Source organism: Schistocerca nitens, chromosome 1 (genome assembly GCF_023898315.1).
Source record: "Schistocerca nitens isolate TAMUIC-IGC-003100 chromosome 1, iqSchNite1.1, whole genome shotgun sequence".
In the NCBI taxonomy this organism is placed as follows: domain Eukaryota; kingdom Metazoa; phylum Arthropoda; class Insecta; order Orthoptera; family Acrididae; genus Schistocerca; species Schistocerca nitens.
Genome location: NC_064614.1, coordinates 581,220,645 through 581,248,182, shown reverse-complemented (window position 1 = coordinate 581,248,182; position 27,538 = coordinate 581,220,645). Strand labels below are relative to the sequence as shown.

Here is a 27,538-nt window from a genome sequence, read left to right as displayed (position 1 = left end):
AATCTTTATCTGTTGTTGCACAATGATGGTTTTAAGTTAAGCTAAATGTAGAAAGTAAAATTCGTTCGTAAGTGAACTGAATGAATCAGGGTGTATACGTGGACAAGGAAAAAAAATTCCCGGATTTCCCGGTTAAAAATACACTTTCTCCGGGATGAAAACACACTTTTTCCATGTTATTAAGTGACAGTATATTTTCCCTCGTAACTGTAAAACTTATCAGTCCTTTGAATGGTTATGCTTTTATACACGGGCATAGAATTTCCCGGCACTTTAGAAAACGTAACTCAGGGAAGATGGAAGAAAACTCCTTTTGGAAAGATTTTTGATGTGCAGCAACATGTACGCTGCATATTTTCGTATTCTGAAAGTATAAATTCAAATTCCACCAAACACCGCTTGTTACTTTCCGAACCATTGTAATCAAGATTGCGATGCGCTTTTGTAAGCCAGTAATAGCAGATTTCACGTGATCCCACCAGCCGATGACAGCGAATATTCAGACCACAGGACACGTGTCACATGATGTAGTCAGCTAATAGCAACATTACTGTTAAATAGCGTGGATACACAAACAGGAAAAGTTAATTTTTTAAATTAATATACATAGTGTTGCTACAAGAAAAGCAAAGCTTTCACATATAATATTGGTCTCTAAGGTTAATAAGCCGCAAGAGAACCTAAGATTTCACATATAATGTTGATTTTTTTTTTTACACTTTAAGATATATCACACAAATGTGCCAGTAACATTTTTAGCCGAGTCCAGTGACTTGTTCTCCTCAAAAGTTTTCCACAGATAAATTAGCTACCACAGAGGAGAGCGAGCTTCCCGTAGCACTACATCAATTTGCTCATAATAACAACATGAATGTCTGATCTTCTGGGCTCGAAATACTTCTAAATGTCTCGTCATCAAACGCTCTGTTATTTAAGAAATTCATCGTACATTCTCACACATAGTTCAACTTGCATAAAAGGAAGTTTACTTTGAAAGTAACGCTTTTCTAACCACCATTCGCAATATTTTCCCGCGACCTGTTAGAAATAGGTTTGTTTCAGAAGTCGTCAGAGAGCGCCAGATAACAGGTTCCACCGTGCTTTGGCAGCTGCTGCAACTCGGGAGGCCGGTATGTTCATACGGGTAAAACATGAAAAGATCTTACATTTTGTAATAAAAGAAAAATGACATCAGAGGATACTCCAAGAGCATCGGAATTTCGTAAACCACACTAAAATGGCACACTTAAAGTGCATTCTTCAAGAGCACATTCGTACGTCCAGATACCCAATGAAGTAGGCCTCGACCTGATATTAAGCTTTTCAGTGTGTGTTTCGGGATGTAAATTTTCTTGGAGTACCAGTACTGTATTAACTCATTTTTGATTCTTTAATATGGTATAATGCCACATGTGCTAGAAGATGAAAACATGAACTTGAAATGCAGCGAGCAATTGAAACTAGCCAATAGTGTGGAACTAAACACCTCGTTTCAACACAGACTGCCTCAGCATAAAAGATAAATAAAAACTAAATTTCTTTAGCAAACTGACAAAAATAACTTCATTGTTCTACAAGAAGATTAATGCATCACTGTCAGAAAAATGGAAATAAAATAAAATCTGAAACTAATAACGTATATTAGACTTCCGTAATTATGTGAATGTATTTTAATTCACTTGATAGCTCCCGGCCACAGAAATCCATTTTATTTTCATTTGATGTGAGAGCAGTAAACGAAGAGGAAACAGCAAAATCACTAAATGTAAACCAGGGTCATGTGGAGACTACACACTTCCCCACTATAACTCAGACTCCTCTGCGCATCAGCCCCGGATCTACGATGTTTCCAAACTGGGGCAATACTAAGATAGTGGCGCCCCCTGCCCTCCCAGCCCCCCTCCCTCGAGCTTTTGAGATATGACGTCAAAAATTTTAAAAAAATCAAATTTTCAAAAATATGTTCATTTTGTAGCGCACATCTTTCTGAAGGGTCTGGTACATAAAACATATATGTTTGAGGAAATGTAAGACATGTTATTATTCTCCGGTTAGGCATTGTTATGTTCATACAAACCATTTTCCGTGTTACTTCCAGAAAAGCGGCTGCTAGATGGGAACTGTACAACGGGTCCTTACTATTGTAGCCATCTGGGCAAACATTTTCTGACAAAATTTCATTTTCCTGGATACATCGAGAAGATAAGACATAATCTTTCTTACCTGTTTTTCCTGTTAGTCATTTATTTCCACTCTGATAGTCTGAATCTATGGATTTCCCTAGTAATTATAAAAACGTTGATAATTCGCAAACCCAATCAACAACGTAATCTGCTAGCGACTGGAGTTCACTCGTTCGGCTTTACTCCGCTCAGCTTGTATAGCCTGGTCCCCTTTTGCCAGCAGGAAAGTTTATTTCTAGATGTGAAGAGGATTCCCCTGGCAGAGACATCACGTACACTATGCTTGCATTCAAAAATCAACTTACGATTTAAAAAAAATTTTTTTTTTACTATGGGACCAAACTGCTGGTGTTATCGGTCCCTAGGCTTACACACTACTTAATCTAGCTTAAACTAACTTACACTAAGGACAACACATACACCCATGCCCGAGGGAGGATTCAAACCTTCGACAGGGGGCGCCGTGCGAACCGTGACAAGTCGCCTCCGACCGCACGGCTACCCCGCATGGCTTACGATTAATTCAGAAATCAACTTACAGTGTGTGTTCAAAAACCAACAGGGATGCACATCAAAATCATATGAGTAATCTATAGACCAACGTGCACCGGATGCTAGGCACTTTGCGACACAAGGCTTTTTCTCCTCAAGAATATGAATTTTGCACCACCTCCCTCCCACCCCTCCCCCCAATAGATCCGGGCCCGCTGCGCATGCGTGAATTTGGTAGCATGGGTGCGAAGCAAAATTTTTCCTGGTTGTATCTAGCTGTTTGCTGTGACTGCTTACACAGTCAACAGCCGCATTTCTGTAGCCAGAAGCGGGGGAAGGTAGTACTCATACGCCACTCAACTGCGCATGCAAATGAGTCCGCTCGTAACTGCTAAAACGAATCTATTGTGAACAGTAGTGACATCAAATCTATTGTAAACAGTAGTGATGTCACACTCATCAGAGGCAATTTGTTATTATGAAGCATTGCATAGTCTTCCCAAAGCCTTTGACACGTTTTGCTGTTGGGAAACGCTTGTATGAGCACTGTGTTTTGTTGTTGTATATGGCACATTTCCTTTGCAATTTATGTTTTATTTTTGTTTTTCTTCTCGTTCACGTTTTATTGTTGCAGTATTATTCTGTAGTAGCGGGATACAGTAATATCCTTCGTTAGAGTATTGATTCTTAATAGTCAAAAGTACAAAAATTTAACTGAAAACTAAAACAACGAAAAATTCCCAGAATTTTAAAGGTTTTCTCCCGGATGAAAAAATTCCCGAGTTTTTCCCGGATCTCCCGGTTGTCCCAGGTCATATACACCCTGATGAATGGAAACGGTTTAAATTGAATCGAATCAGTTCAAATTTTGTAATAAGGTAGACAAATACATGTAATTAATGGTCCATCTGTTGTTTTGTGAAAGCTTTATACATCACCACTATATAAGCAACATGGGTCGAAAGACAATGAAGAATCGATACTGGATCAATCATCACACAAGTTAACAAAAATTTTCATTGGTTGTCAAGCTTTGGCAGTCTAATGTCAAATTGATAATAGTTTAAAAGCTGGGAACCGGAAATAATAAATGCTCCTATCATGGCACAAAAAAGGTAAACACGTGCTGAGCAGAGTCAGTGATGTAAAAGAATGGAACTAGGCTTTTCACTTATCTGACAGCTTCAAAGGTTTTAAATCAAAACATCTTGACCCATTTGTGATTTTTTTATGAGTTAACCTTACTTCCCAAGCACAGTGAGCTCTCTTAGCTGCAACGTGTTGGAACACCTGCATTTTGCAATTTATAGGCTTAAGTCCCTGCTCCTGTGCCCAGAATCCAGAAGCTAATTTATGTACGTCTAGAGAGTGGGATGAATCTACGATAGGATGTATCTGAGTAAGGTGGTACATATATAATGGGAATTATCCCAGAGTGGGGGTGCATGCATCCTATATTTTAATGAAACATTGTGACATATTGCACGGCACCACAAATGCCACGTGGATTACATGATAGCATGTGTCATGTTTTACGACATGACATCATGTATGATGGTACTTTACTTGATGTGGTGCATTATTTAACATGACAGGGTGTTAGTACTAACAAGTGAAACCGCATCAATGTGTCACATTTAAATGTCTTCGAAGCTGCCAGATACGCAGAAAAGTTAGATCCCTTCTTTAAAATCCCTAGCTCTGTCCAGGATATATCCACCTTTTCTGTGCTATGATCGAAGTGTTAGTCACTTCTGGCTTCCAACTTTTACTGTACCATAATTTTGACATTACACTGCAATAGTTCAGCAACCGATGCAGATTTCTGTTGACCAGGGTGACAGCTGATTTGGTACAGGCTTTTTATTGTCCCACAAACATTGTTGCTTATTTAGTGGCAACGAATAAAGCTTTCACAAAATAACAGGTCAACCATTAATTACATGTATTTGTATTCCTTTTTACAAAATTTGAAACGATTCACGTAAGTTTGACACACAGAAGGGGCATACATAAAAGACTCACAAAAAATGTGGTTTTTTTTTGCATGTGAAACCCGAATGAAGCTAGATTTTTGAAAGCGAGTTTTCAGTTCTATCACAAGAATGCGTTTTTTTAATTTATTTATTTGATTTACTTTAAACCATTTCTGTTAAGTCAATTAACATGTTACTCAATTACTATGTAACTCAATTAACATGTTACATGCTACATTTAGCTCAACTTTAAACAGTCGTACATTAACAATGGACAGCTCTGATTTGATAAAAGAAAAAACAAACTGTTTCGACTTTATCCATTTGCCTACCTTTGTGCAAAGTTCATACAAGTCTAAAGTATATAAGTGGTGTGTGTCAAAAGTTCCCATAAAACATGTTTTTTTTGCATGTTTCTATAAAATCCAAATAATGCACCTGCAAATGATACCATTAGCTGAGCATTAATGTCAGCCCAGTTCAAATATTTTGCAAAAGGAATTAATTGTTTTATACAACTTGCCTGGGCAGCAGCTCTGATTTGTCATTCAAACCTTGCTTAGCATACTGTAACTCAGCTACAGTAAGACAGATGTTCGAATGGCTATGCAAATGGTCACTGGTCCCAGCTAAGTGCAAAACTTTTCACCTCTTGCTCAAATATAAACTGGGCACCAAGACATTCACCCCCCCCCCCCCCTCCAAATGGTGACTCTGCATGCAGCGTTTTCATATTACATATTTATATACCACATAAATTATACTAAGAAATATGTTTCTACATCCACGTAAGCATTTATTAGAGTATCGCGTAAACATATAAAGTAAATCAGTGAAGCACTTTTTGAGGTTTTTCCGAACAACATTAAACAGTGACTATCTTTATATAGTAATACAGGTTATTAAGTTTTTCACTTTTCTATGGGCTTTCAAGGTTCCATAGGTATGTTTCAATTGTGTATGTGCATTGTAGAACTGAGTTGACAACATTGCCACTAACTAGCAACCTTTGCTATTTTGAGAGATGCAACCACGGTGACCAACTCCAGTGATTTCTTTTCACAATACCATAGACAGTTACCAGTAAAACACTACAAATTTTGTGTCTGATTTGTATTTACAGATCATTCTCAGACTTCTTCACTTACACAAAACTTACATTATCTTGTTTAATTCAACCTTTTGGAACCATATTCAAATTTATGATTCTGCCACCCGAAAAACCTGCCACCAGAGATGGTGGCACAGTTCGTCCTACCCTGATGCCAGCCCTACCAGAGATAAAAAGTCTTTAGGAGATCATAAGATAAATGATACTAATGCACTGTGTTGTATGTGAATGGCTCAGTCTTGAGGACAGAGACATCTGCTTATGTTTCTCGAGGAAATAGCCATGTGCTAATACCCCCCCCCCCTCCCCCTTGAACCATGGACCTTGCCGTTAGTGGGAAGGCTTGCGTGCCTCAGCGATGCAAATAACTGTACCGTAGGTGCAACCACAATGGAGGGGTATATGTTGAGAGGCCAGACAAATGTGTGGTTCCTGGAGAGGGGCATCAGCCTTTCCAGTAGTTGCAGGGGATGTCTGGATGATTAACTGATCTGGCCTTGTGACATCACCCAAAACGGCCTGCCTGTGCTGGTACTGTGAACGGCTGAAAACAAGGGGAAAACTACAGCCGTAATTTTTCCCGAGGGCATGCAGCTCTACTGTATGGTTAAATGATGACATCCTCTTGGGTAAAATACTCCGGAGGTAAAATAGTCACCCATTCAGATCTCCAGACAGGGATTACTCATGAGGATGTCGTTACCAGGAGAAACAAAACTGGCATTCTACGGATTGGAGCATGGAATGTCAGATCCCTGAACCAGACAGATAGGTTAGAAAATTTAAAAAGGGAAATGGGTATGTTAAAGCTAGATGCAGTGGCAATTAGTGAAGTTTGGTGGCAGGAGGAACAGGACTTCTGGTCAAGCTAACACAGGGTTACAAACACAAAATCATATAGGTGTAATGCGAGAGTGGGTTTAATAAGGAATAAAAAAAAATAGGGATGTGGATACGCTACTACGAACAGCATAGAGAATGCATTATAGTAACCAATATATAAATGGATTCCACACCCACCACTGTATTAAAAGTTTGTATGCCAACTAGCTTAGCAGATGAGGAGATAAAGGGAATGTATGATGACATAAAAGAAATTATTCAGACAGTGAAGGGAGAAGAAAATTTAATGGTCATGGGGGACTGGAATTCGATAGTAGGAAAAGGAAGAGAAGACAAAGTACTAGGTGAATATGGACTGGGAGAAAGGAATGGAAGAGGAAGCCACCTGGTGGAATTCTGCACAGAGCCTAATTTAATCATAGCTCACACTTGGTTTGAGAATCATGAAAGGAGGTCTTCTATGTGGAAGAGACATGGAGACCCGGAAGGTTTCAGACTGATTATATAATGGTACGACAGAGATTTCGAAACCAGGTTTTAAATTGTAAGACATTTCCAGGGGCAGATGTGGACTCTGACCACAATTTAATTGTTACGAACTGTAGATTAAAACTGAAGAAACTGCAAATAGGTAGGAATTTAACGAGCTGCGACTTGGATAAACTGAAAGAACCAGAAGTTCTACAGAGTTTCAGAGGGAGCATTAGGGAACGGCTGACAAGAATGGGAAAAAGAATACAGTAGAAGAACAATGGGTAGAGAGATATTGAATTTAACTATTGAAAAATGAAAATATAAAAATGCAGTAAATGAAGCACACAAAAGGAATACAAATGTCTCAAAAATGAGATCGACAGGAGTGGCAAAATGGCAAAGCAGGGATGGCTAGAAGACAAATGTAAGGATGTAGAAGCATATATCACTAGGAGTAAGATAGATACTGTCTACAGGAAATTAAAGAGAACTTTGAAGAAAAGAGAACCACCTGTGTGAATATCATGAGCTCAAATAGAAAACCAGTCTTAAGCAAAGAAGGGAGAGCAGAAAGGTGGAAGGAGTATGTAGAAGGTCCACACAAGGTAGATGTACTTGAGGGCAATATTATGGTAATGGAAGTGGACATAGATGGAGATGGAATGGGAGACATGATACTGCACCTAGAATTTGACAGGGCACTTAAAGACCTAAATCAAAACAAAGCCCTGGGACTAGACAACATTCTATTAGAACTACTGGTAGCCTTGAGTCAGCCAGCCATGACAAAACTCTTCATTTGACGAGCAATATGTATGGGACAAGGAAATACCTTCAGCCTTCAAGAAGAATATAATAATTCCAATTCCAATGAAAGCAGGGGTTGACAAGTGTGAAAATTACCAAACTATCAGTTTAATAAGTCAGGGCTGCCAAATACTAACACAAATCCTTTACAGAAGAATGGAAAAACTGGTAGAACCCGACCTCAAGGAAGATCAGTTTGGAATTTGGAGAAATGTAGGAACATGCGAAGCAATACTGACCCTATGACTTTTCATAGAAGATAGGTTAAGGAAAAGCAAACCTACATTTATATCATTTGTAGACTAAAAGAAAGCTTTTGACAATGACAATGTTGACTGCAAAACTCTCTTTCAAGTTATAATGGTGGCAGCAGTAAAATACAACTTGTACAGAAACCAGATGGCAGTTATAAAGAGTCAAGGGACGTGAAAAGGAAGCAGTGCTTGAGAAGGGATTGAAACACAGTTGTGGCCTGTCCTGATGTTATTCAATCTGTATACTGAGCACGCGGTAAAGGAAACAAGAGAAAAATTTGGATTAGGAATTTAAGTCCATGGAGAAGAAATAAAAACTTTGAGGTTTACCAATGACATTGTAATACTGTCAGTGACAGCAAAGCACTTGGAAGAGCTGTTGAGCGGAATGGACAATGTCTTGAAAGGAGGATATAAGATGAACATCAACAAAAGCAAAACGAGGATAATGGAGTGTATTCTAAGTAAATCAGGTGTTGTTGAGGAAAATACATTAGGAAATGAGATGCTTAAAGTAGCAGATGAGTTTTGGTATTTGGGAAGCAAAATAACTGTTGACGGTCAAAGTAGGGAGGGAGGATATAAAATGCAGACTGGCAACGGCAAGAAAGGAATGTAGCCATATATGGAAGCTGAAACACGGATGATTAACAGTTTAGACAAGAAGAGAATAGAACCATTTGAAATGTGGTGCTACAGAAGAATGCTGAAGATTAGATAGGCAGATCGCATAACTAATGAGGAGGTACTGAATAGATTTGGGGAGAAGAGAAATTTGTGGTACAACCTGATTAGAAGAAGGGATAGATTGGTAGGACACATTCTGAGGCATCAAGGTATCACCAATTTAGTACTGAGGGAAGCGTGGGTGGGGGGTAAAAATCTTAGAGGGAGAGCAAGAGATGAATACAGCAAGCAGATTCAGAAGGGTGTAGGCTGCAGTGGTTACTTGGAGATGAAGAGGCTTGCACATGATAGAGTGATAGAGTAGCATGGAGAGCTGCATCAAACCAGTCTTTGGACTGAAGACCACCACCACCACCACCACCACCACCACCACCACCACCACCACCACCACCACAACAACAACAACAACAACAACAGACTGCGGTTTTTCTTATTCATGTAGTAGAAAATGTTCTGCCATGTTCGATTTTATATTCTCTCAGGAATGAGTTTCTGAGATTTTGTGACTTTGGCCTGATTAAAAAACTCATGCAAGTGAAACGGCCAGCAATGAAATTTGTATTCCATATTGCTACAAATACTTTGCTGTTTAATATGAATTTGTCGCAATTTCCGAGGGTGCAGACAGGCAAGAAACATATTTAGCTGTGATCGAATTGTTAACACAACATTTTCGTAACTTCAGTGATCATGACAAAAATAGCACCAAACAGCAAGTGATACAAACTTCACGCAAAATATAGAATGGACATTGACGGTATGGTGTCTGACTGATTTGTACTGTAATTTCCAAATTTCACATTTTATGTCTCACTAAATGATCATTTAAAGACAAATGTACACTTAATTGTACCTTTGGGCCAAACTGTCCCTAACGATAGGTTTTTAGGACAGTTCAGAACGGCTTTGAATCAGAAGCAGCTGTTGGAGTGAATTGAGGAGGAAGAAACTTTCTAATCTTAACAGTAAATGACAATCACAGTTATATTTTTGTAGAGCCTGTACAGAAGCCATCTTTCATCAAAATAGCATTATTTTGTGTACCAGAAGGACTGACGAAACATGCAAAACCATTTGACAAGGGCACAGTTTTTAAGCACCACTTTCTAGCAGTTAGTGGGTCCTTGTTTTCCACATTTAAAAACAACTCAGAGATAATACCAGCTGTCAAAAAAAATGGCTCTGAGCTCTATGGGACTTAACTTCTGAGGTCATCAGTCCCCTAGAACTCAGAACTACTTAAACCTAACTAACCTAAGGGCATCACACACATCCATGCCCGAGGTAGGATTCGAACCTGCGACCGTAGCGGTCGCGCGGTTCCAGACTGTAGCGCCAAGAACCGCTCGGCTACTCCGGCCGGCTATCAGCTGTCACACACATACCTTTGTCAAGACTTGATAAAACAAGAAAAGTGGAATTAATGATGGAAAATATAAAAGGTCAAATGATGACAGATTTGCAATCCTGCTTGGGTTTCTTCACTGCTCTTAAATGAGACAGTAGATGAAGTAGGTTCACCTCGAGTTATGATTTTTGTAGGATTGATATTTTCAGATTTAAATGCGAAAGAAGACCTGCTTACAATTTTGACCTTGAAAGACACCATATGAGGAGAAGACTTTTATAATGCATCCAGTTCCTTCATTTCTGAATATGATTTGACAGCTCAGTAATTTTTGTGTTACTACTGATGGAGCACCTTCCATGGTAGGCAAACACACAGATTTTGTTACCTTGCGTGCAAACAACGAATCTTTCTCGTCTTTCTTCAAGCATCATTCTATCATGGATCAGCATGTGTTTTGTGGACATATTTTGAAAATGGCACATGTTAGGAGTAGTGTCACAAAAATTGTGGATTCAGTTTGCTCACAATCACTTAAAAAAAAAAAAAAGTTTAGAGTGCTATTAGAAGAACTTGATAGACTGTACAGAGACATGCTGTTACACACCAAAATTTGGTGGATGTGTAGATGTATGCCAGCGATAAAATCTTTTATGTCTGAAAGAGAAGAAGTCTGTTCACAACTGTGTGTTTGAGCTGCTGTTGGTGCAACCATATGACAGATAAACTGAATGAGTTAAATTATGAACTTCAAGGGAAAAAAAACCTCTCATATCTTCTACAAAGTGTTTCATACAAAAACATGACCTGTGGACAGCTCATTTACAGAAATTAAATATGGAACACTTTCCTCAAATACAGTCAGACCTGTTGGATCAACAAGCACATTTGGATCAAGAAGCAAGTATACAGCCAACCTGACAGCACTCAATATAGTATGCAGACTGATTTTCAAATTTCCGGGCAAAGGCACTTGGTCTAGCTTTCACTGCTCAACCTTACCAAAAAGTGGAAGGGGAAGATATTTCAAGTAAAATGTGGGTTTTAAGACACACATCCTTTCGTCTTTCCCTCTCCTTCCCTCTTTCCTGAAGAAGCAACCGTTGGTTGCGAAAGCTTGAATTTTGTGTGTATATTTGTGTGTCTATCGACATGCCAGTGCTTTCGTTTGGTAAGTCGCATCATCATTTTATATATATATATATATATATAAAGATGATGAGACTTACCAAACAAAAGCGCTGGCAGGTCGATAGACACACAAACAAACACAAATATCCACACAAAATTCAAGCTTTCGCAACAAACTGTTGCCTCATCAGGAAAGAGGGAAGGAGAGGGAAAGACGAAAGGATGTGGGTTTTAAGGGAGAGGGTAAGGAGTCATTCCAATCCCGGGAGCGGAAAGACTTACCTTAGGGGGAAAAAAGGACAGGTATACACTCGCGCACACACACACATATCCATCCACACATACAGACACAAGCAGACATATTTAAAGACAAAGAGTTTGGGCAGAGATGTCAGTCGAGGTGGAAGAGTAGAGGCAAAGAAGTTGTTGAGAGACAGGTGAGGTATGAGCGGCGGCAAATTGAAATTAGTGGAGATTGAGGCCTGGCGGATAACGAGAAGAGAGGATATACTGAAGGGCAAGTTCCCATCTCTGGAGTTCTGACAGGTTGGTGTTAGTGGGAAGTATCCAGATAACCCGGACGGTGTAACACTGTGCCAAGATGTGCTGGCCGTGCACCAAGGCATGTTTAGCCACAGGGTGATCCTCATTACCAACAAACACTATCTGCCTCTGTCCATTCATGCGAATGGACAGTTTGTGCTGGTCATTCCCACATAGAAAGCTTCACAGTGTAGGAAGGTCAGTTGGTAAATCACGTGGGTGCTTTCACACGTGGCTCTGCCTTTGATCGTGTACACCTTCCAGGTTACAGGACTGGAGTAGGTGGTGGTGGGAGGGTGCATGGGACAGGTTTTACACCGGGGGCGGTTACAAGGGTAGGAGCCAGAGGGTAGGGAAGGTGGTTTGGGGATTTCATAGGGATGAACTAAGAGGTTATGAAGGTCAGGTGGACGGCGGAAAGACACTCTTGGTGGAGTGGGGAGGATTTCATGAAGGATGGATCTCATTTCAGGGCAGGATTTGAGGAAGTCGTATCCCTGCTGGAGAGCCACATTCAGAGTCTGGTCCAGTCCCGGAAAGTATCCTGTCACAAGTGGGGCACTTTTGTGGTTCTTCTGTGGGGGATTCTGGGTTTATATATATATATATATATATATATATATATATATATATATATATATATATAGAGAGAGAGAGAGAGAGAGAGAGAGAGAGAGAGAGGGAAACATTCCACATGGGAAAAATATATCTAAAAACAAAGATGATGTGACTTACTGAACGAAAGTGCTGGCAGGTCGATAGATACACAAACAAACACAAACATACACACGAAATTCAAGCTTTCGCAACAAACGGTTGCTTCATCAGGAAAGAGGGAAGGAAAGACGAAAGGATGTGGGTTTTCAGGGAGAGGGTAAGGAGTCATTCCAATCCCGGGGGCGGAAAGACTTACCTTAGGGGGAAAAAAGGACAGGTATACACTCGCGCGCACACACACACACACACACACACACACACACACACACACACACACACACATCCATCCGCACATACACAGACACAAGCAGACATTTGTAAAGGCAAAGAGTTTGGGCAGAGATGTCAGTCGAGGCGGAAGTACAGAGGCAAAGATGTTGTTGAAAGACAGGTGAGGTATGAGCGGCGGCAAATTGAAATTAGTGGAGATTGAGGCCTGGCGGATAACGAGAAGAGAGGATATACTGAAGGGCAAGTTCCCATCTCTGGAGTTCTGACAGGTTGGTGTTAGTGGGAAGTATCCAGATAACCCGGACGGTGTAACACTGTGCCAAGATGTGCTGGCCGTGCACCAAGGCATGTTTAGCCACAGGGTGATCCTCATTACCAACAAACACTATCTGCCTCTGTCCATTCATGCGAATGGACAGTTTGTGCTGGTCATTCCCACATAGAAAGCTTCACAGTGTAGGAAGGTCAGTTGGTAAATCACGTGGGTGCTTTCACACGTGGCTCTGCCTTTGATCGTGTACACCTTCCAGGTTACAGGACTGGAGTAGGTGGTGGTGGGAGGGTGCATGGGACAGGTTTTACACCGGGGGCGGTTACAAGGGTAGGAGCCAGAGGGTAGGGAAGGTGGTTTGGGGATTTCATAGGGATGAACTAAGAGGTTATGAAGGTCAGGTGGACGGCGGAAAGACACTCTTGGTGGAGTGGGGAGGATTTCATGAAGGATGGATCTCATTTCAGGGCAGGATTTGAGGAAATCGTATCCCTGCTGGAGAGCCACATTCAGAGTCTGATCCAGTCCAGGAAAGTATCCTGTCACAAGTGGGGCACTTTTGGGGTTCTTCTGTGGGAGGTTCTGGGTTTGAGGAGATGGGGAAGAGGCTCTGGTTATTTGCTTCTGTACAAGGTCGGGAGGGTAGTTGTGGAATGCGAAAGCTGTTTTCAGGTTGTTGGTGTAATGGTTCAGGGATTCCAGACTGGAGCAGATTCGTTTGCCACGAAGACCTAAGCTGTAGGGAAGGGACCGTTTGATGTGGAATGGGTGGCAGCTGTCATAATGGAGGTACTGTTGCTTGTTGGTGGGTTTGATGTGGATGGACGTGTGAAGCTGGCCATTGGACAGGTGGAGGTCAACGTCAAGGAAAGTGGCATGGGATTTGGAGTAGGACCAGGTGAACCTGATGGAACCAAAGGAGTTGAGGTTGGAGAGGAAATTCTGGAGTTCTTCTTCACTGTGAGTCCAGATCATGAAGATGTCATCAATAAATCTGTACCAAACTTTGGGTTGGCAGGCCTGGGTAACCAAGAAGGCTTCCTCTAAGCGACCCATGAATAGGTTGGTGTACGAGGGGGCCATCCTGGCACCCATGGCTGTTCCCTTTAATTGTTGGTATGTCTGGCCTTCGAAAGTGAAGAAGTTGTGGGTTAGGATGAAGCTGGCTAAGGTAATGAGGAAAGAGGTTTTTGGTAGGGTGGCAGGTGATCGGCGTGAAAGGAAGTGCTCCATTGCAGCGAGGCCCTGCATGTGCGGAATATTTGTGTATAAGGAAGTGGCATCAATGGTTACAAGGATGGTTTCCGGGGGTAACAGACTGGGTAGGGATTCCAGGCGTTCGAGAAAGTGGTTGGTGTCTTTGATGAAGGATGGGAGACTGCATGTAATGGGTTGAAGGTGTTGATCTACGTAGGCAGAGATACGTTCTGTGGGGGCTTGGTAGCCAGCTACAATGGGACGGCCGGGATGATTGGGTTTGTGAATTTTAGGAAGAAGGTAGAAGGTAGGAGTGTGGGGTGTTGGTGGGGTCAGGAGGTTGTGGAGTCAGGTGAAATGTTTTGTAGGGGGCCTAAGGTTCTGAGGATTCCTTGAAGCTCCGCCTGGACATCAGGAATGGGATTACCTTGGCAAACTTTGTATATAGTGTTGTCTGAAAGCTGACGCAGTCCCTCAGCCACATACTCCTGACGATCAAGTACCACAGTCGTGGTACTTGTTTGTGTGTATATATATATATATATATATATATATATATATATACATATATATATATATATATATATATATATATATATATATATATATATATATATATATATATATATTTTATGAAGATTAGATGGGTAGATCATATAACTAATGAGGAGGTATTGATTAGGATTGGGGAGAAGAGAAGTTTGTGGCACAACTTGACTAGAAGAAGGGACCGGTTAGTAGGACATGTTCTGAGGCATCAAGAGATCACCAATTTAGTATTGGAGGGCAATGTGGAGGGTAAAAATCGTAGAGGGAGACCAAGAGATGAATACACTAAGCAGATTCAGAAGGATGTATGCTGCAGTAGGTACTGGGAGATGAAGAAGCTTGCACATGATAGAGTAGCATGGAGAGCTGCATCAAACCAGTCTCGGGACTGAAGACCACAACAACAACAACAACAACAACAACAACAACAACAACCAAAACTACATATTTTATTGTTTTTTGGGTCGGCGTACGTATGAGAGACAGCATTTTCAATGCTGAAAATAGTGAAATCTAAGTGTAGAAGTAAACTGACTGATCCTCGTTTTCGAACCATGTAAGGATGACTCTGACAAATTACTCGTCAGACCGTAACAAACTTGCCATTGATATGCAAAGCCGAGTATCTCACTTAACTTTTTTCAATATTTATGATGGTGTATATTTTAATTCTTTTCAAATGTGTAATATTGTGAAAACTGACTAGTATGCTTACAACATTTGATGGTGGGAAAGTTACCTTTTACATATTTTGTGTAATTAAAATGGTTAATTTTGGCTATAGTGTTGTTTTGTACTTAAACCTTTATGAATTTTCAAGTCAACAGATATCTAAATGGACTAAATTACATGTAGTAGATCTCAAGCTTCAAAAGGGTGACCACCCCTGATGGAGAACAACTGAAGCACTGACACGACCATCTGACACTCTCTACTTTAACCCAGTCTCAAAACTTTCAGGATCGGTGGGGTATGGTTTAGAGTTTGGACATACATATATACAGGCCCACGAGGGAGATGACGGCTTTTGGCATTTCCTTGAAATTTGCACTTCTGAACTTGTATTAATTTTTTACACATTATTTTAAACAGGAACAACTTGCCATATTTAAATTACTTGGAGGTACAGAGTGCATGACTTCTCCTAATGCAAATAAGTGACTGTGATGAACAAAGACGATCTTGTCGTGTTGAGCTACTACAACTTCAACATTGAAGGAAAAGTGTGTCATGCAATATAACAGGAAAATGCTCGAAGTTGTCATAGGAATTTAATACCAGTGCTAAATTTGACAGTGACAATTCAATCTCCATATGAAAAAAAGAAAGAAAAAATAAAACAGCAAACAGTAAGTTGAAACTTACAAGTATCTTTTGTGGAGCTGGTATTTTCTTTTCCTCCTGTTCTTCTTGTTCTAGTTGTCTTATGATATCTGCCACTGGCCGTGGTTTCAGTGAATCACACTCAGTATTATACAACAAGATAAACCTATAACATAAGCATTTGTAAGAAAAGAAACCCCTTAAGTATGACACTGTTAATAAAGAATTTTATCACACACAAACAATTTGAAAGTAACACAGCAAAAATATGTTCACAACAAGATATCAGTGTACAAGATACATGAACCTCACTGTCTATGCACATTTAATATGAAAAAAAGTGTTGCTGGATATTTAAAACAACCTCTTCAAATACAAAGCAACAAATTAGTACATTTCTGACAGATACCTCTAAATTCTATACATAAAAAAGGTCCAGAATCAAATGAGCAGATTTCTACAAACATCTTTACATCTGAACTTGAACATTCATATAAAATACTTACTATCCCTAACTTAATCAGTCCATCACTAAAGCAAAGCTTCTCAATCATTTATAAATTAAGTCTTCACAGCATTCCAAGAAGTTGTAACCTCTTTGCAAACTGAAGCATTACATAAATGTTTCAGAAAACGACCCTAGACAATTTTTCGGTGAATACCGTTTATGTATTAAAAATTTAATAGTTACAATAATTTTGTGCCAGCAAGCCAAACAAAACTATTGTCATGGTCTAAAGCTCTCCTTCCTAGTGTATTAAAAGTCTGAATCTGTATTGTTCAATTTGTCAAGTTTTACAACTTGTTTTGATGACAAATTATATTCAGGTGTTAATTCCTGTGTTTTACACAGTTCATATATTTCCATGAACATGAACATCATCTGTATGAAACGTAGATTTGGAGAAGGTTACTGATAATGCACAATGAAATAAAATATTTTCCTTTCTTAGTCAGTATGACATCATCTGCTGGGACAGAAGGGTAATCCACTTTCCTTGTGTGAGGCAAACTGTAACTGTCAGAAGTGATGGAATGATACAAACTGCCAAAATTAGGAAAAAATGTAGGCAGAGTTGTTCATTGTCATGATTAATACTCAATCTATGTATAAAAGAGACAAGAAGGAATCAAAAAGAGATGTTTATCATAGTCAGAAAATTAGCAAGAAATGGTTTGCTAATGACATAGCAGGAGTCACCAAAAATGAACACAAACTGAGTCAGATGCTTCAAGAAATGCAACATATGCTAGGTGATAGCTAATATACATATAAACAAAAAGAAAATTAAGTTAACAGTGTGCACAGAAGGTGGATATGCTGGATTCCTACCTCTTTACGAGGTGGATGGATTTTGCCATCTCAAAAGTAGATGAAGATGGAAGATATGAGAAAAGCTTTGCAGTAAAGGTTTCTATAAAAAGATACAACAATTAACATACCAAATTTAAAGCAGGATTACAGAAAAAAAATCATAGAAAGATATGTTTGGAACACAACTCTGTATGGGTGCAAAAAATGAACAATGAGTAAGGCAACGATGAAACTGTTAAAAAGCTTTGACGTATGGTCTAGATGAAGACTGAAAAACATCGGATGGATTGACTAAGAAGATAGTGATAATGACCTCCAACAAGACAAGAAACAATACCTAATAAAAAGTTAATGAAATGAAGAGAGAGAATGTTGGGAACATATTATGGCATTAGTTATTGCTGAAAACCATAAGTGAAGAGATGGTACATAGAAAGAACTGCAGGGGCAGATCTGTGTACATTCATATATACAGCAGATATAAGGCAGTCTGCCAACGATGTGGGATGCAGCAAATGTGCTGAAGTGATGAGAATCATGGGCATATCATCGTCCATTGTAGATGGTGTCTTTCAGCATTTCCCCACAGAAAAAAGCCTACAGGCACCAAATCACGGAAATGGGCCGGCCAAGGTACAGGCCCTTTGTGTTGGATCCAACAATTTGCAAACAATTCGTGAAGACATACTGTAGTACTTCGTGCACTGTGGGCTGGACAACCATCATGTTGGTACCACAGGTTCCTCCTAGTCAGCAGAGGATCATCAACTAGCATACATGGAGGCTGCAATACTTCACTGAGTTCAGTGTTCTATCTATAAAAATGAACCTATGAGCTGATGGTCCACTATCCCACACCACACATTTCCACTCCATGGACACAGACCTTTCCACCTCACAGAGCCAATGGGGATTGTCAACAGGCCAATAGTATATGTTTCAAAGGTTTACTTGGCCATCATTGGTAGATGTGGCTTCATCATTAAAAAAGATACATGACACATCTGGAGCAGCCTGTCTCAATGCCCATGCACAGAAGTTAACACAATTCTCGTAATTGTTTCCATGCAGCTCTTGATGGAAGAGATGTGGTAGGGATGGAACCAATGTCAATGACGAACGTGTAGGACACTTGCCTGACTCATGCCCCTCCTTTGTTCGATTGTGCGGGAGCTAACATGCAGACCACTGCAATAGCAGTAAGAACATTAATTTCCCTCTCCTCTGTCGTCACTTGTTTCCTTCTGCTACGCTGTCTGGGTGTTGCACTAAAACTTTCACATAACTGGTTGAAGAGGATGGTGAATAACTGCCGAGATAGTTGACATCTATTGGGATATCTTGCCACATACGCCATACAAGAACAAACTGCATTCTTCCTACACTCTCCATACACAATAAGCATGTCAGCTTTCTTTGCATCGGTAAAACCCATCATTCACCTAAGACCGACTGCTTGGACTGTGAAACACTAGCTATCACATTGCAGTACAATCAAGGAAAACACAATCACACTGTAAGCAAACATTACAACATCGTATCTAGCAACTACGCAGGTTGAATGGCACAAAAAAGTGTCGGTGTGTAAACTTTTCAAAATATGATATCTCATAAATGCCTCGCACTAGAATCCTGCAACAAACACCACTGGCATTCTAATTTACCCTACTTTTAGTTTGTTAATGTCAATATGCATTATTCAAACATTTAAAAAAAGAGTATGTTTGCACAAAAATACACTTTCTAAATATTCTTACAATCTGTTTATTGGCTAACAATACAAGCTCCTGATTATAATCAATTTTGTGAAAACCACGCATCAATAGCTCTTACTATCTCCACAATATCTGCGGTACAAGTTTTAGGTCATTCACCCTCCATATTGGTATGAAACTGGTAAATAACACAGCCTAACATTTCTCAACAGCGATATGTATACACAATAAAATGGTGCTCATCTGATCTATAACAGACTAAATGTTTAGAAATCAAAGTAATAAGATTATTTTCTTGTGGCTTACTTTGTATTGGGCCTTTAGAATAAATTAAAAAAAAAAAAAAAAAATAATCACCTAGTGCGATGTGAAGCATAAATGATTTCTTCAAGTCTCTACAATCGAAATCAATGGAATGCATAACTCAGGAAATCTACCTCATCAAAAGGGCATCATGTGGTAACAGAACAGGAACTGTGGAGAGTCAGTGGAGGAAATGCCCTGCCCTGCTCATCACTACTGATGCCACCTCCCTTTATACCAACATCTCCAATGCTCATGGCCCTATCACTATTGAACACTCCTTTTCCCAACACCTGTCGGATTTCAAACCTACAACCTCTTTCCTAGTCACTATGACCAGCTATAACCTCACCCACAATTACTTCTCCTTTGAATGCATCACCAACAAACAAATCCTGGATATGGCAATGGGCATTGACATGGTACCATCCTATACCAATCTATTCATGGGTCATCTTGAGGAATCCTTTCAAACCACAAAGAATCCAAAACCCCTCACCCGGTTCAGATTAATTGATGACAACTTCGTGATCTGGATCAAGGAGAGGACACCCTATCCACATTCCTCCAGAACCTCAACACTTTCTCCCCCATTTGATTCACCTGTTCCTCCTCAACCCAACAAGCCACCTCCTCAATGTTGAACTCATTCTCAGAGATGGCATTTTTGTAATGAGGCTACTGATTTATCAACAACACAGCTGGAACTGGCTAATCTCTAGCAACATGCTGGTTATCTCCTATGCAATTACAGTGGCACATGAGGTCATGACATATGACTACAATTTCTCTCTAAATCAAATAGGTACAGCTATATTTTATCACCAATTACAATGCTGTATGCTAATTTTAACTGTCTGGACCAGTCGATATAAAATACGACAATGTTACGTGCAACTACAAACCATCTCAACATGAAGATTCATGTGATGTTTTATAGGTTGACCTAGGATCCACCTCCAAATGTATTCGTGGTACACTTTGATTTGCGTAGTCCTACCTTTCGGTTATTATGTGTGTTACATTACCAGGCAATTGACAACTTCCATACACATAAACACATATTGCAGTAAATCCAAAGACCTGCAGTATCAACCAAAAATTAAAATCTCCTATGTAGCACACACTACTGTTCAGTCCACGTCCGACAAGAAGTTGCACAGTTTTCAACCATTCTGACATTTCCCTCCGTTAACTTCCAGCAGCAGATAACATTTATTCTTCTCTTGGGCACCTACACACTAGTTAGCAATAGATGGTGATAACTGCTCTCCATCAGACTGCGCTATTGCTGTACTTTAAGAAAATATAAATTCATTAATTTAGTGATCAAATTCTTCATTGCAGCTGAAATGTCAGTAATGTTTTGCAACAGTGGTATAGCTGTGAATGTGCTTGTCAGCTTGCTAGCACACTCTGTACACAAATATGTCTTTACAAACAGGTGAGAGGGATTATTTACTGTGTTTATAATGTTTTCAAAATGCAAATCTGAAAGCATGACTCCTATTGTTGACATTCCGAAGACACAAGAATGGACTGCAGACACGTGTGGTGTCTTAAGAGAACTGAATAGTGAACTGTAAACAAAAGTATCAAAGCTGAGGAAATATATTTTGGAAGCATCAAAATCACAGGGTCGACCTGATTGAAATTGGTTACAACACTTGTACGAGGTATGGTAAATGAATAAAGAGACTGTTGACATAAATGTGATTTATTGTGAACAAAGTTGTAACAAACTTTTATCCTCTTCAGCATACGCCCCTCCCCTATCTATAAAGCACTGCATAAGTTACTTACACTGTTTAAAAGCAATGCTGTACGTCATTGTTTATCACCCACTTCAACTTCTGCCTTTTTTGCTTTTACCTCTTCAACAGACTGAATATGTGTTCCTTTCAATGCACTTTTCACTTTTGGGAACAGGCAAAAGACATAGGGAGTTAGATTTGGTGAATAATGATGTTCGAGCAAAGGAATGCACTTGTCTGCTAAAATCTGTTTCACAGATACAGCATTGTGGGCTGGCGTGGTGTCCTGATGCAAAATCCACTTATTCTTCCACAAATCCTGTTTCTTCTTCTTTACGCTTTCACTCAGCTTGATCAGGACTTCTGTGTAGTATTTTTGATTAATGGTTTGATTCCTAGGCACTCCTTCAGGCATAACACCCGAGACCGAAAAAATGATTTGCATTATCTTCAGTTTCGACTTGCTTTTTGTTCTATTCTTGGCAACATGGGAGTCTTCCAGAGCATCATCTCCACTTAGTTTCTGGGTCATTCTTGATGGCTCTGAGCACTATGGGACTTAACTTCTGAGGTCATCAGTCCCCTAGAACTTAGAACTACTGAAAACTAACTAACCTAAGGACATCACAAACATCCATGCCTGAGGCAGGATTCGAACCTGCAACCGTAGTGGCCGCGTGCTCCAGACTGTAGCGCCTAGAACTGCTCGGCCACTCCGGCCGGCGGTCATACTTGAAGATTGACATTTCATCACATGTGAGGGAATGTGTGAGTAAGTCCAGTTCTTCGTTGAATCATTCTATGATATCACAGCAACTATTCTTCCAATGGTCTTTTTTTCCTGAGAGAGGTTTTTCATAACCAGTTTTGAACATACTTATGTCGTGTTTAATTCATCACACATAATCTGTCTTACTGTCACTTTGTTCCAAGTTCACCACATCTACAACCACCTGAATGCTTAGGCATCGGTTGTTCCACACAATTTCATAAATTTCTTGAAAGTTTGCTTCGGTTCTTGAACTCACACATCAACCAGGACCCTCATCATATTCCAGTTTTTCCTAACCTTCTGAAAATCATTTGTGCCATTGGAAAACTCAAGTGTATGACATAGCATTATCACCAAACACCTCTTTTAACATATGAAAAACGTTCTGATGGAATCTTTTTCAAATTCGTGAGGAATATGGGCTTTTTTTTTTTTTTTTTTTTTTTTTAAATTCATCATGTTAGCAACACTACCACAGAACAAAGTCCTGTACAACCAAGGCTCAAATACAAACTAAAGCAGGCAGAAAGACAAAACAACCTGTAGCTGCTCTTGAAGGTTCAAGGTCAACTGCACTCCAATACCAACCTCTCCCCATGCAGCTGCGCGATAGAGGTGCACAGACATGTTGTTTAATTGACACACCTTATATAATAAAATGCACTGTAACCAAATGAAATGGACTGCTGTTCACTTGACAAAGTGGACAGTGCCTCCCTGCCCTCTGCTGGCCATGCGTAAGCAAATTTCATCCCTTCCACATATCTCTGTCTGCGTGGGATCACCTTCTGAAGTGATATGTACTCAGTCATTATGCAGTGAGACATGTTTCTGGCTTTACCAGTTCACTGCTGAAAAGTGAATGATACATGAAGATATCCATTTCACACAATATATGTAAAATACCAACACTGAAGCAAGCAATGGAGAGTCCTCTTGTAGTATCAACAATATTACGAGAAGTATAGAGCGCTACTCATCGAAAAGATAACATGTTCAGTTGCAGCCAGGCACAACAAAAGGATTGTTACACATTGAGCTTTTGGCCAAAGCCATCTTCAGGAAAGAAAACACACACACAAAAATCATTATCTCCGACCACTACTGCCTAATTGCAACTGTTGCATTGAACAAAAGCGGCAATCTGAGGTGGGGAAGAGGGAGGGTAACAGGTTACAGGTGCGGAAGGGGGGGGGGGGACAGACTGGTGGGCGTGGAGGAGGAGGAGGTAGAACAGAGGGAGCAACAACTGCTTGGTGGAGAGTGTGGGGACAGTTGGTTACCGTAGGTTGAGGCCAGGTAAATTTCAGAAGCAGAGAACATGTTGTAAGGATAATTCCCATCTGCACAGTTCAGAAAAGCTAGTGGTGGAAGGAAGGATCCAAATGGCCAGGAATGTGAGGTAGCCATTGAAATCAATCATATTATAACAATATCAGAAACTGAGTCCGCCTTGATGCTAAACACTGACGATGGTGATATTTGTTGCTAAAACTAGTTTGGGAAAATAAATAAGTAAACAAATAACAATTTGTTTACTTATTTATTTTCCCAAACTAGTTTCAGCCCACCACGCCCAAATAACAATTTGTTTACTTATTTATTTTCCCAAACTAGTTTCAGCAACAAATATCACCATCATCAGTGGCTTTTTTAAATCTAAAACATGCAGAAAATAGCATAGTTATACAAACACAGCAGACATTATTACATTTTTACTGTTCGTTTTCTGAAATATAGTTTTCTATGGATACTTTCACACTACCTTATTTATTGTATGTTATGGCATGTTTTTACGAATTATTCTCGCTGTTAGCAGCATGTTTTGGGTGCTTTTTTCTGTTGCCTTTTTTTTTCTCAGTGTACATCATGTCATCTGCAACTGTGTAAGCAGATGTTAATAAACAAATACCAAAATGTGAGCTTAGTATGTCAGCAATACACTTGGGGTTGCAGTGGTGTTGTGGAATACAGTTTTGGTGTGCACTGGGCTGTTAATTAGTTATTCGTGTACTCATGTTTGTTGGACGGCATGTAGCTGATTCTGTACACAGAAAAACAAAACCTTTCGCACTTTGTTTATGATCAAGAAACATTACACCATGTTACTGTTCGTGTGCGTCATGAGAGGAGTATTGCATGTTGCGAGAAGGATATGAAAACTGTAGTGGGGATTACGACTTCTGTTCCTTGTTTATGTTTCTGTGTGTGATGGGGAAGTGGTTCTTTTGTGTGTGTGTGTGTGTGTGTGTGTGTGTGTGTGTGTGTGTGTGTGTGTGTGTGTGTGTCCGTGAGCAAGCGCATGTGTGTGCTTTCTGTTCTGTGTCCTTGGTCAGTTCTCTCATAGTAGTAAAGAGTGTGTTGTTGCAAAGTGTTGTGTTTTCGTTTATTATATTTTTCCCTTCCACTATAGCCTTTTGTATGTAGTAATTTTCTTCTATTGTTAGTTGTCGGTAAAGACTGTCACCGTTTCTCAGAATGTGTAGATAGTTTTCGATATTAGTGAGGTTATGGTTTTTGTTCACTAGATGTTCTGCAAAAGTCGAATGTGTGCTGTCACTATTTAGAGCTCTCATGTTCTCTGTGTATCTCATTCAGAAGTTCCTGCTTCTTTGTCCTATGTATTGGGCCTGACAGGAGTTGCAAGTGAGTTGATATATTCCAGTGTTGCTGAATTTCTCTGAGTTTTTTCTCACTGATCTTAGCCTTCTCTGAACTGTGGTTTGTTCTGAATCTTATTGGGATCCCTTGCTTTTTCAAGATGTTTCCAATTCTATGTGATATTTTGTTATTGTATGTTAGTGCGTACCATCTGTCTCTTTCTCCTGATGTGGTATGGTGTGTACTGCTTCTGGATTTTCAGATCCTTTGGTTGTGCTCTTGAGTGGCTGGCCGCTATTTTTATGTTTAATTTTTACTTTATTGTTGAGTTTGTTTATGATGTCTGTTTTGTAGTCGTTTCCAACAGCAATTTGTTTGATTATATTTAGTTCGTGTGTGTAGTTTTCTGGTTTAAGAGATGTTCCATTTATCATGTGGAGCATGTGAGTGAAACTGGCATATTTATGCACTGTTGGGTGTTTGGATGAGCTGTGGATAACAGTGCTTGTGGATGTGGGTTTTCTGTAGATGGAAAATTCATGTTGGTGGTTGTTTCTTGTGATTGTGAGACCCAAGAAATTTAGTTTCTTGTTTTTTTCTATTTCCAATGTGAAGTGGATCTATGGGTGAACTGTGTTGATGTTACTGTGTAGCTCTTCTATCCTGTTATGTGTTTCATCTACAATACATTATGCCATCCACATATTGGTACCAATAGATTGTTTTGTATCCTCCTTGTTTCACAATGTTATTGAATATCGTGTTCTCTATATGGTCCAAGAAAGTGGAAGATGTTGGCTAAGGTTCCACTGATGGGGCACCATGGGTAGCCCCTCTTGTTACAAATAGAAGTTATTGTTGAAAGTGAAGTAGTTTTTTTTTCTGTGATTAGGATAAGAATGGATGAGATTTCATTTATTTGTATGCCTGGGAATTTCTTGCATTTTAGCTGTTGTTCTGTTTACGGTTTCTTTTGTGGGCATGTTTGTGTACATGGATGTAATGTCTTGACACTCTTAATTTTCTCTATTATGTCTCCAGTGTTTTTGGGGCTTCTGTTGTTTGTGTATGTGTACGTGTATGTTTTCTGTAGGAATGTGTGCTTGTGTCTCCCTAGTAAGTAAGGTGGGGCTTATCTGAAGTCCACCACTGGCCTGACTAGGATGAGAGGTTTGTGGACCTTTGGCAGGCTTGTTAAGAGTGGAGCTTTAGGGTTCTTTTGTGTCATTCTTTTTGTCTGGTTCTGTGTCAAGGTGTATGTGATGTTTTTTAAGAGTGTCTTCACATTTCTTTGTGTTGGGTCACTGGTTAGCTTGTTTATTTCATTCTCCGCCAGAATTTTTTCTGTTTTCTCCATGTATTCTGCCTCTGTTATTAAGACCAGAGCACTCCCTTTGTCGGCCTTGGTGATGAGAGCATTGTGTTGTTTTGGTTTTCTGTGTATACTGTTTATGGTTTTCTCATCAGATAATTTTTTTTTTTTTGTGCATGTGCTTATGGATGGTTTGTTCTTTCTGATGATTTGTTTCATTTCATCTGCCACTAGTTCTCTTGTTAGGCCTGGGTTGAAGTCTGGTGTGTTAGTTTTTTCATGTTGTCCTATGATGTTTCAGTCTCAGTAATGAAATTTTCTATGGTCATATGTGTTATGTGGATGTTAAAATTGTATTTGGGGCCTTTCTCAAGTAGCTGCTGTTCTTCTTTTGAGAGTGTTATGTCCGTAAAATTCATCAAGCGTTCATGGAATGTGTGTTGTGTGCGAGTCTCGGCTTTAGAACAGTTTTTGTTCATGAGTTTACTTAATTTCTGCTCCTGTTTCTGCCATTTCTTTTGCATCATTTACTGTGAGTGGTGATTTATTCTTTCCATTATGTCATACAGTACTGAGGAGCTGGAGATTTGCTTCGCTGATTCTAGGTGTAATTTGTATAAGCTGACATTCAGTTCTTGTTTTTCTGAGTATAGGGAGCAAATTTCATACTTCAGCCAAGCTCTTTCAGCTGTTCATTTAGCACGCTGTGCTGCAGGTGACACGCTGTTTACATTAATTTTAATACAATTAGGAATGATGTTGTTGGCTGAGCAGATATTGTTGTATTTGAGGTTCGTGTTTGTTTTATGTAGTTTCACTGTCGTTTTAAGTTTGTTGAAGAGCTTTACTGGTGTAGAAACAATAATTTTATCTTGGAACCCTTCCATTTGGACCGTGTTTGCATAGAAGAAACAACATCTGAAACTGAGTCCACCTTGATGCAAAACACCTTGTTATTTGTTTACTTACTGATTTGCCCAAACTAGTTTCGGCGGAAAATATTGCCATCATCAGTGGGTTTTTTAAAATCCAAAACATAGAAAACAGCATAGTTATACAAACACAGTAACACATTATTACCTTTTTAGTGGTCATTTTTTGAAAGTGAAATAATTCATAAAAACACGCCATAACATACAATAAATATGGTAGTACGAAAGTATCCATAGAAAACTATATTTCAAAAAATGAACAGTAAAAATGTAATAATGTTTTACTGTGTTTATATAACTGTTCTATCTTCGGCATGTTTTAGATTTTAAAAAAACCACTGATGATGGTGATATTTGTCGCTGAAACTAGTTTGGAAAAATAAATAAGTAAACAAATAACAAGGTGTTTTGCATCAAGGTGGACTCAATTTCTGATATTGTTGTTTTTCTATGCAAACGTGGACCAAATGGAAGAGTTCTAAGATAAAGTTATTCAATCATATTATGTTCTGTTGCATGTTGTGCCACAGGTGGTCCACCTTACTATTAGACACAGTTTGGCAGTGGCCATTCATCCTGTTGGGTAGCTGGTTGGTAGTCATACCAAAATAAAAAAGCTGTGCAATGACTGCAAAAATGGTTCAAATGGCTCTGAGCACTATGGGACTCAACTGCTGAGGTCATTAGTCCCCTATAA

At 39.5% G+C, this 27,538-nt stretch overlaps 1 protein-coding gene across 9 annotated transcripts in view; it reads right to left on the bottom strand.

Moving 5' to 3' along the window:
- Positions 1–27,538, bottom strand: part of LOC126255401 (E3 ubiquitin-protein ligase RAD18-like) — a 105,491-nt gene that overhangs the window by 12,436 nt on the left and 65,517 nt on the right. For all 9 annotated transcript variants that reach the window (XM_049955398.1, XM_049955392.1, XM_049955396.1 and 6 more), the window contains one exon: positions 16,180–16,303. In XM_049955398.1, coding sequence (XP_049811355.1) covers positions 16,180–16,303 — 124 coding nt within the window. The remainder of the gene's footprint in view (positions 1–16,179; positions 16,304–27,538) is intronic.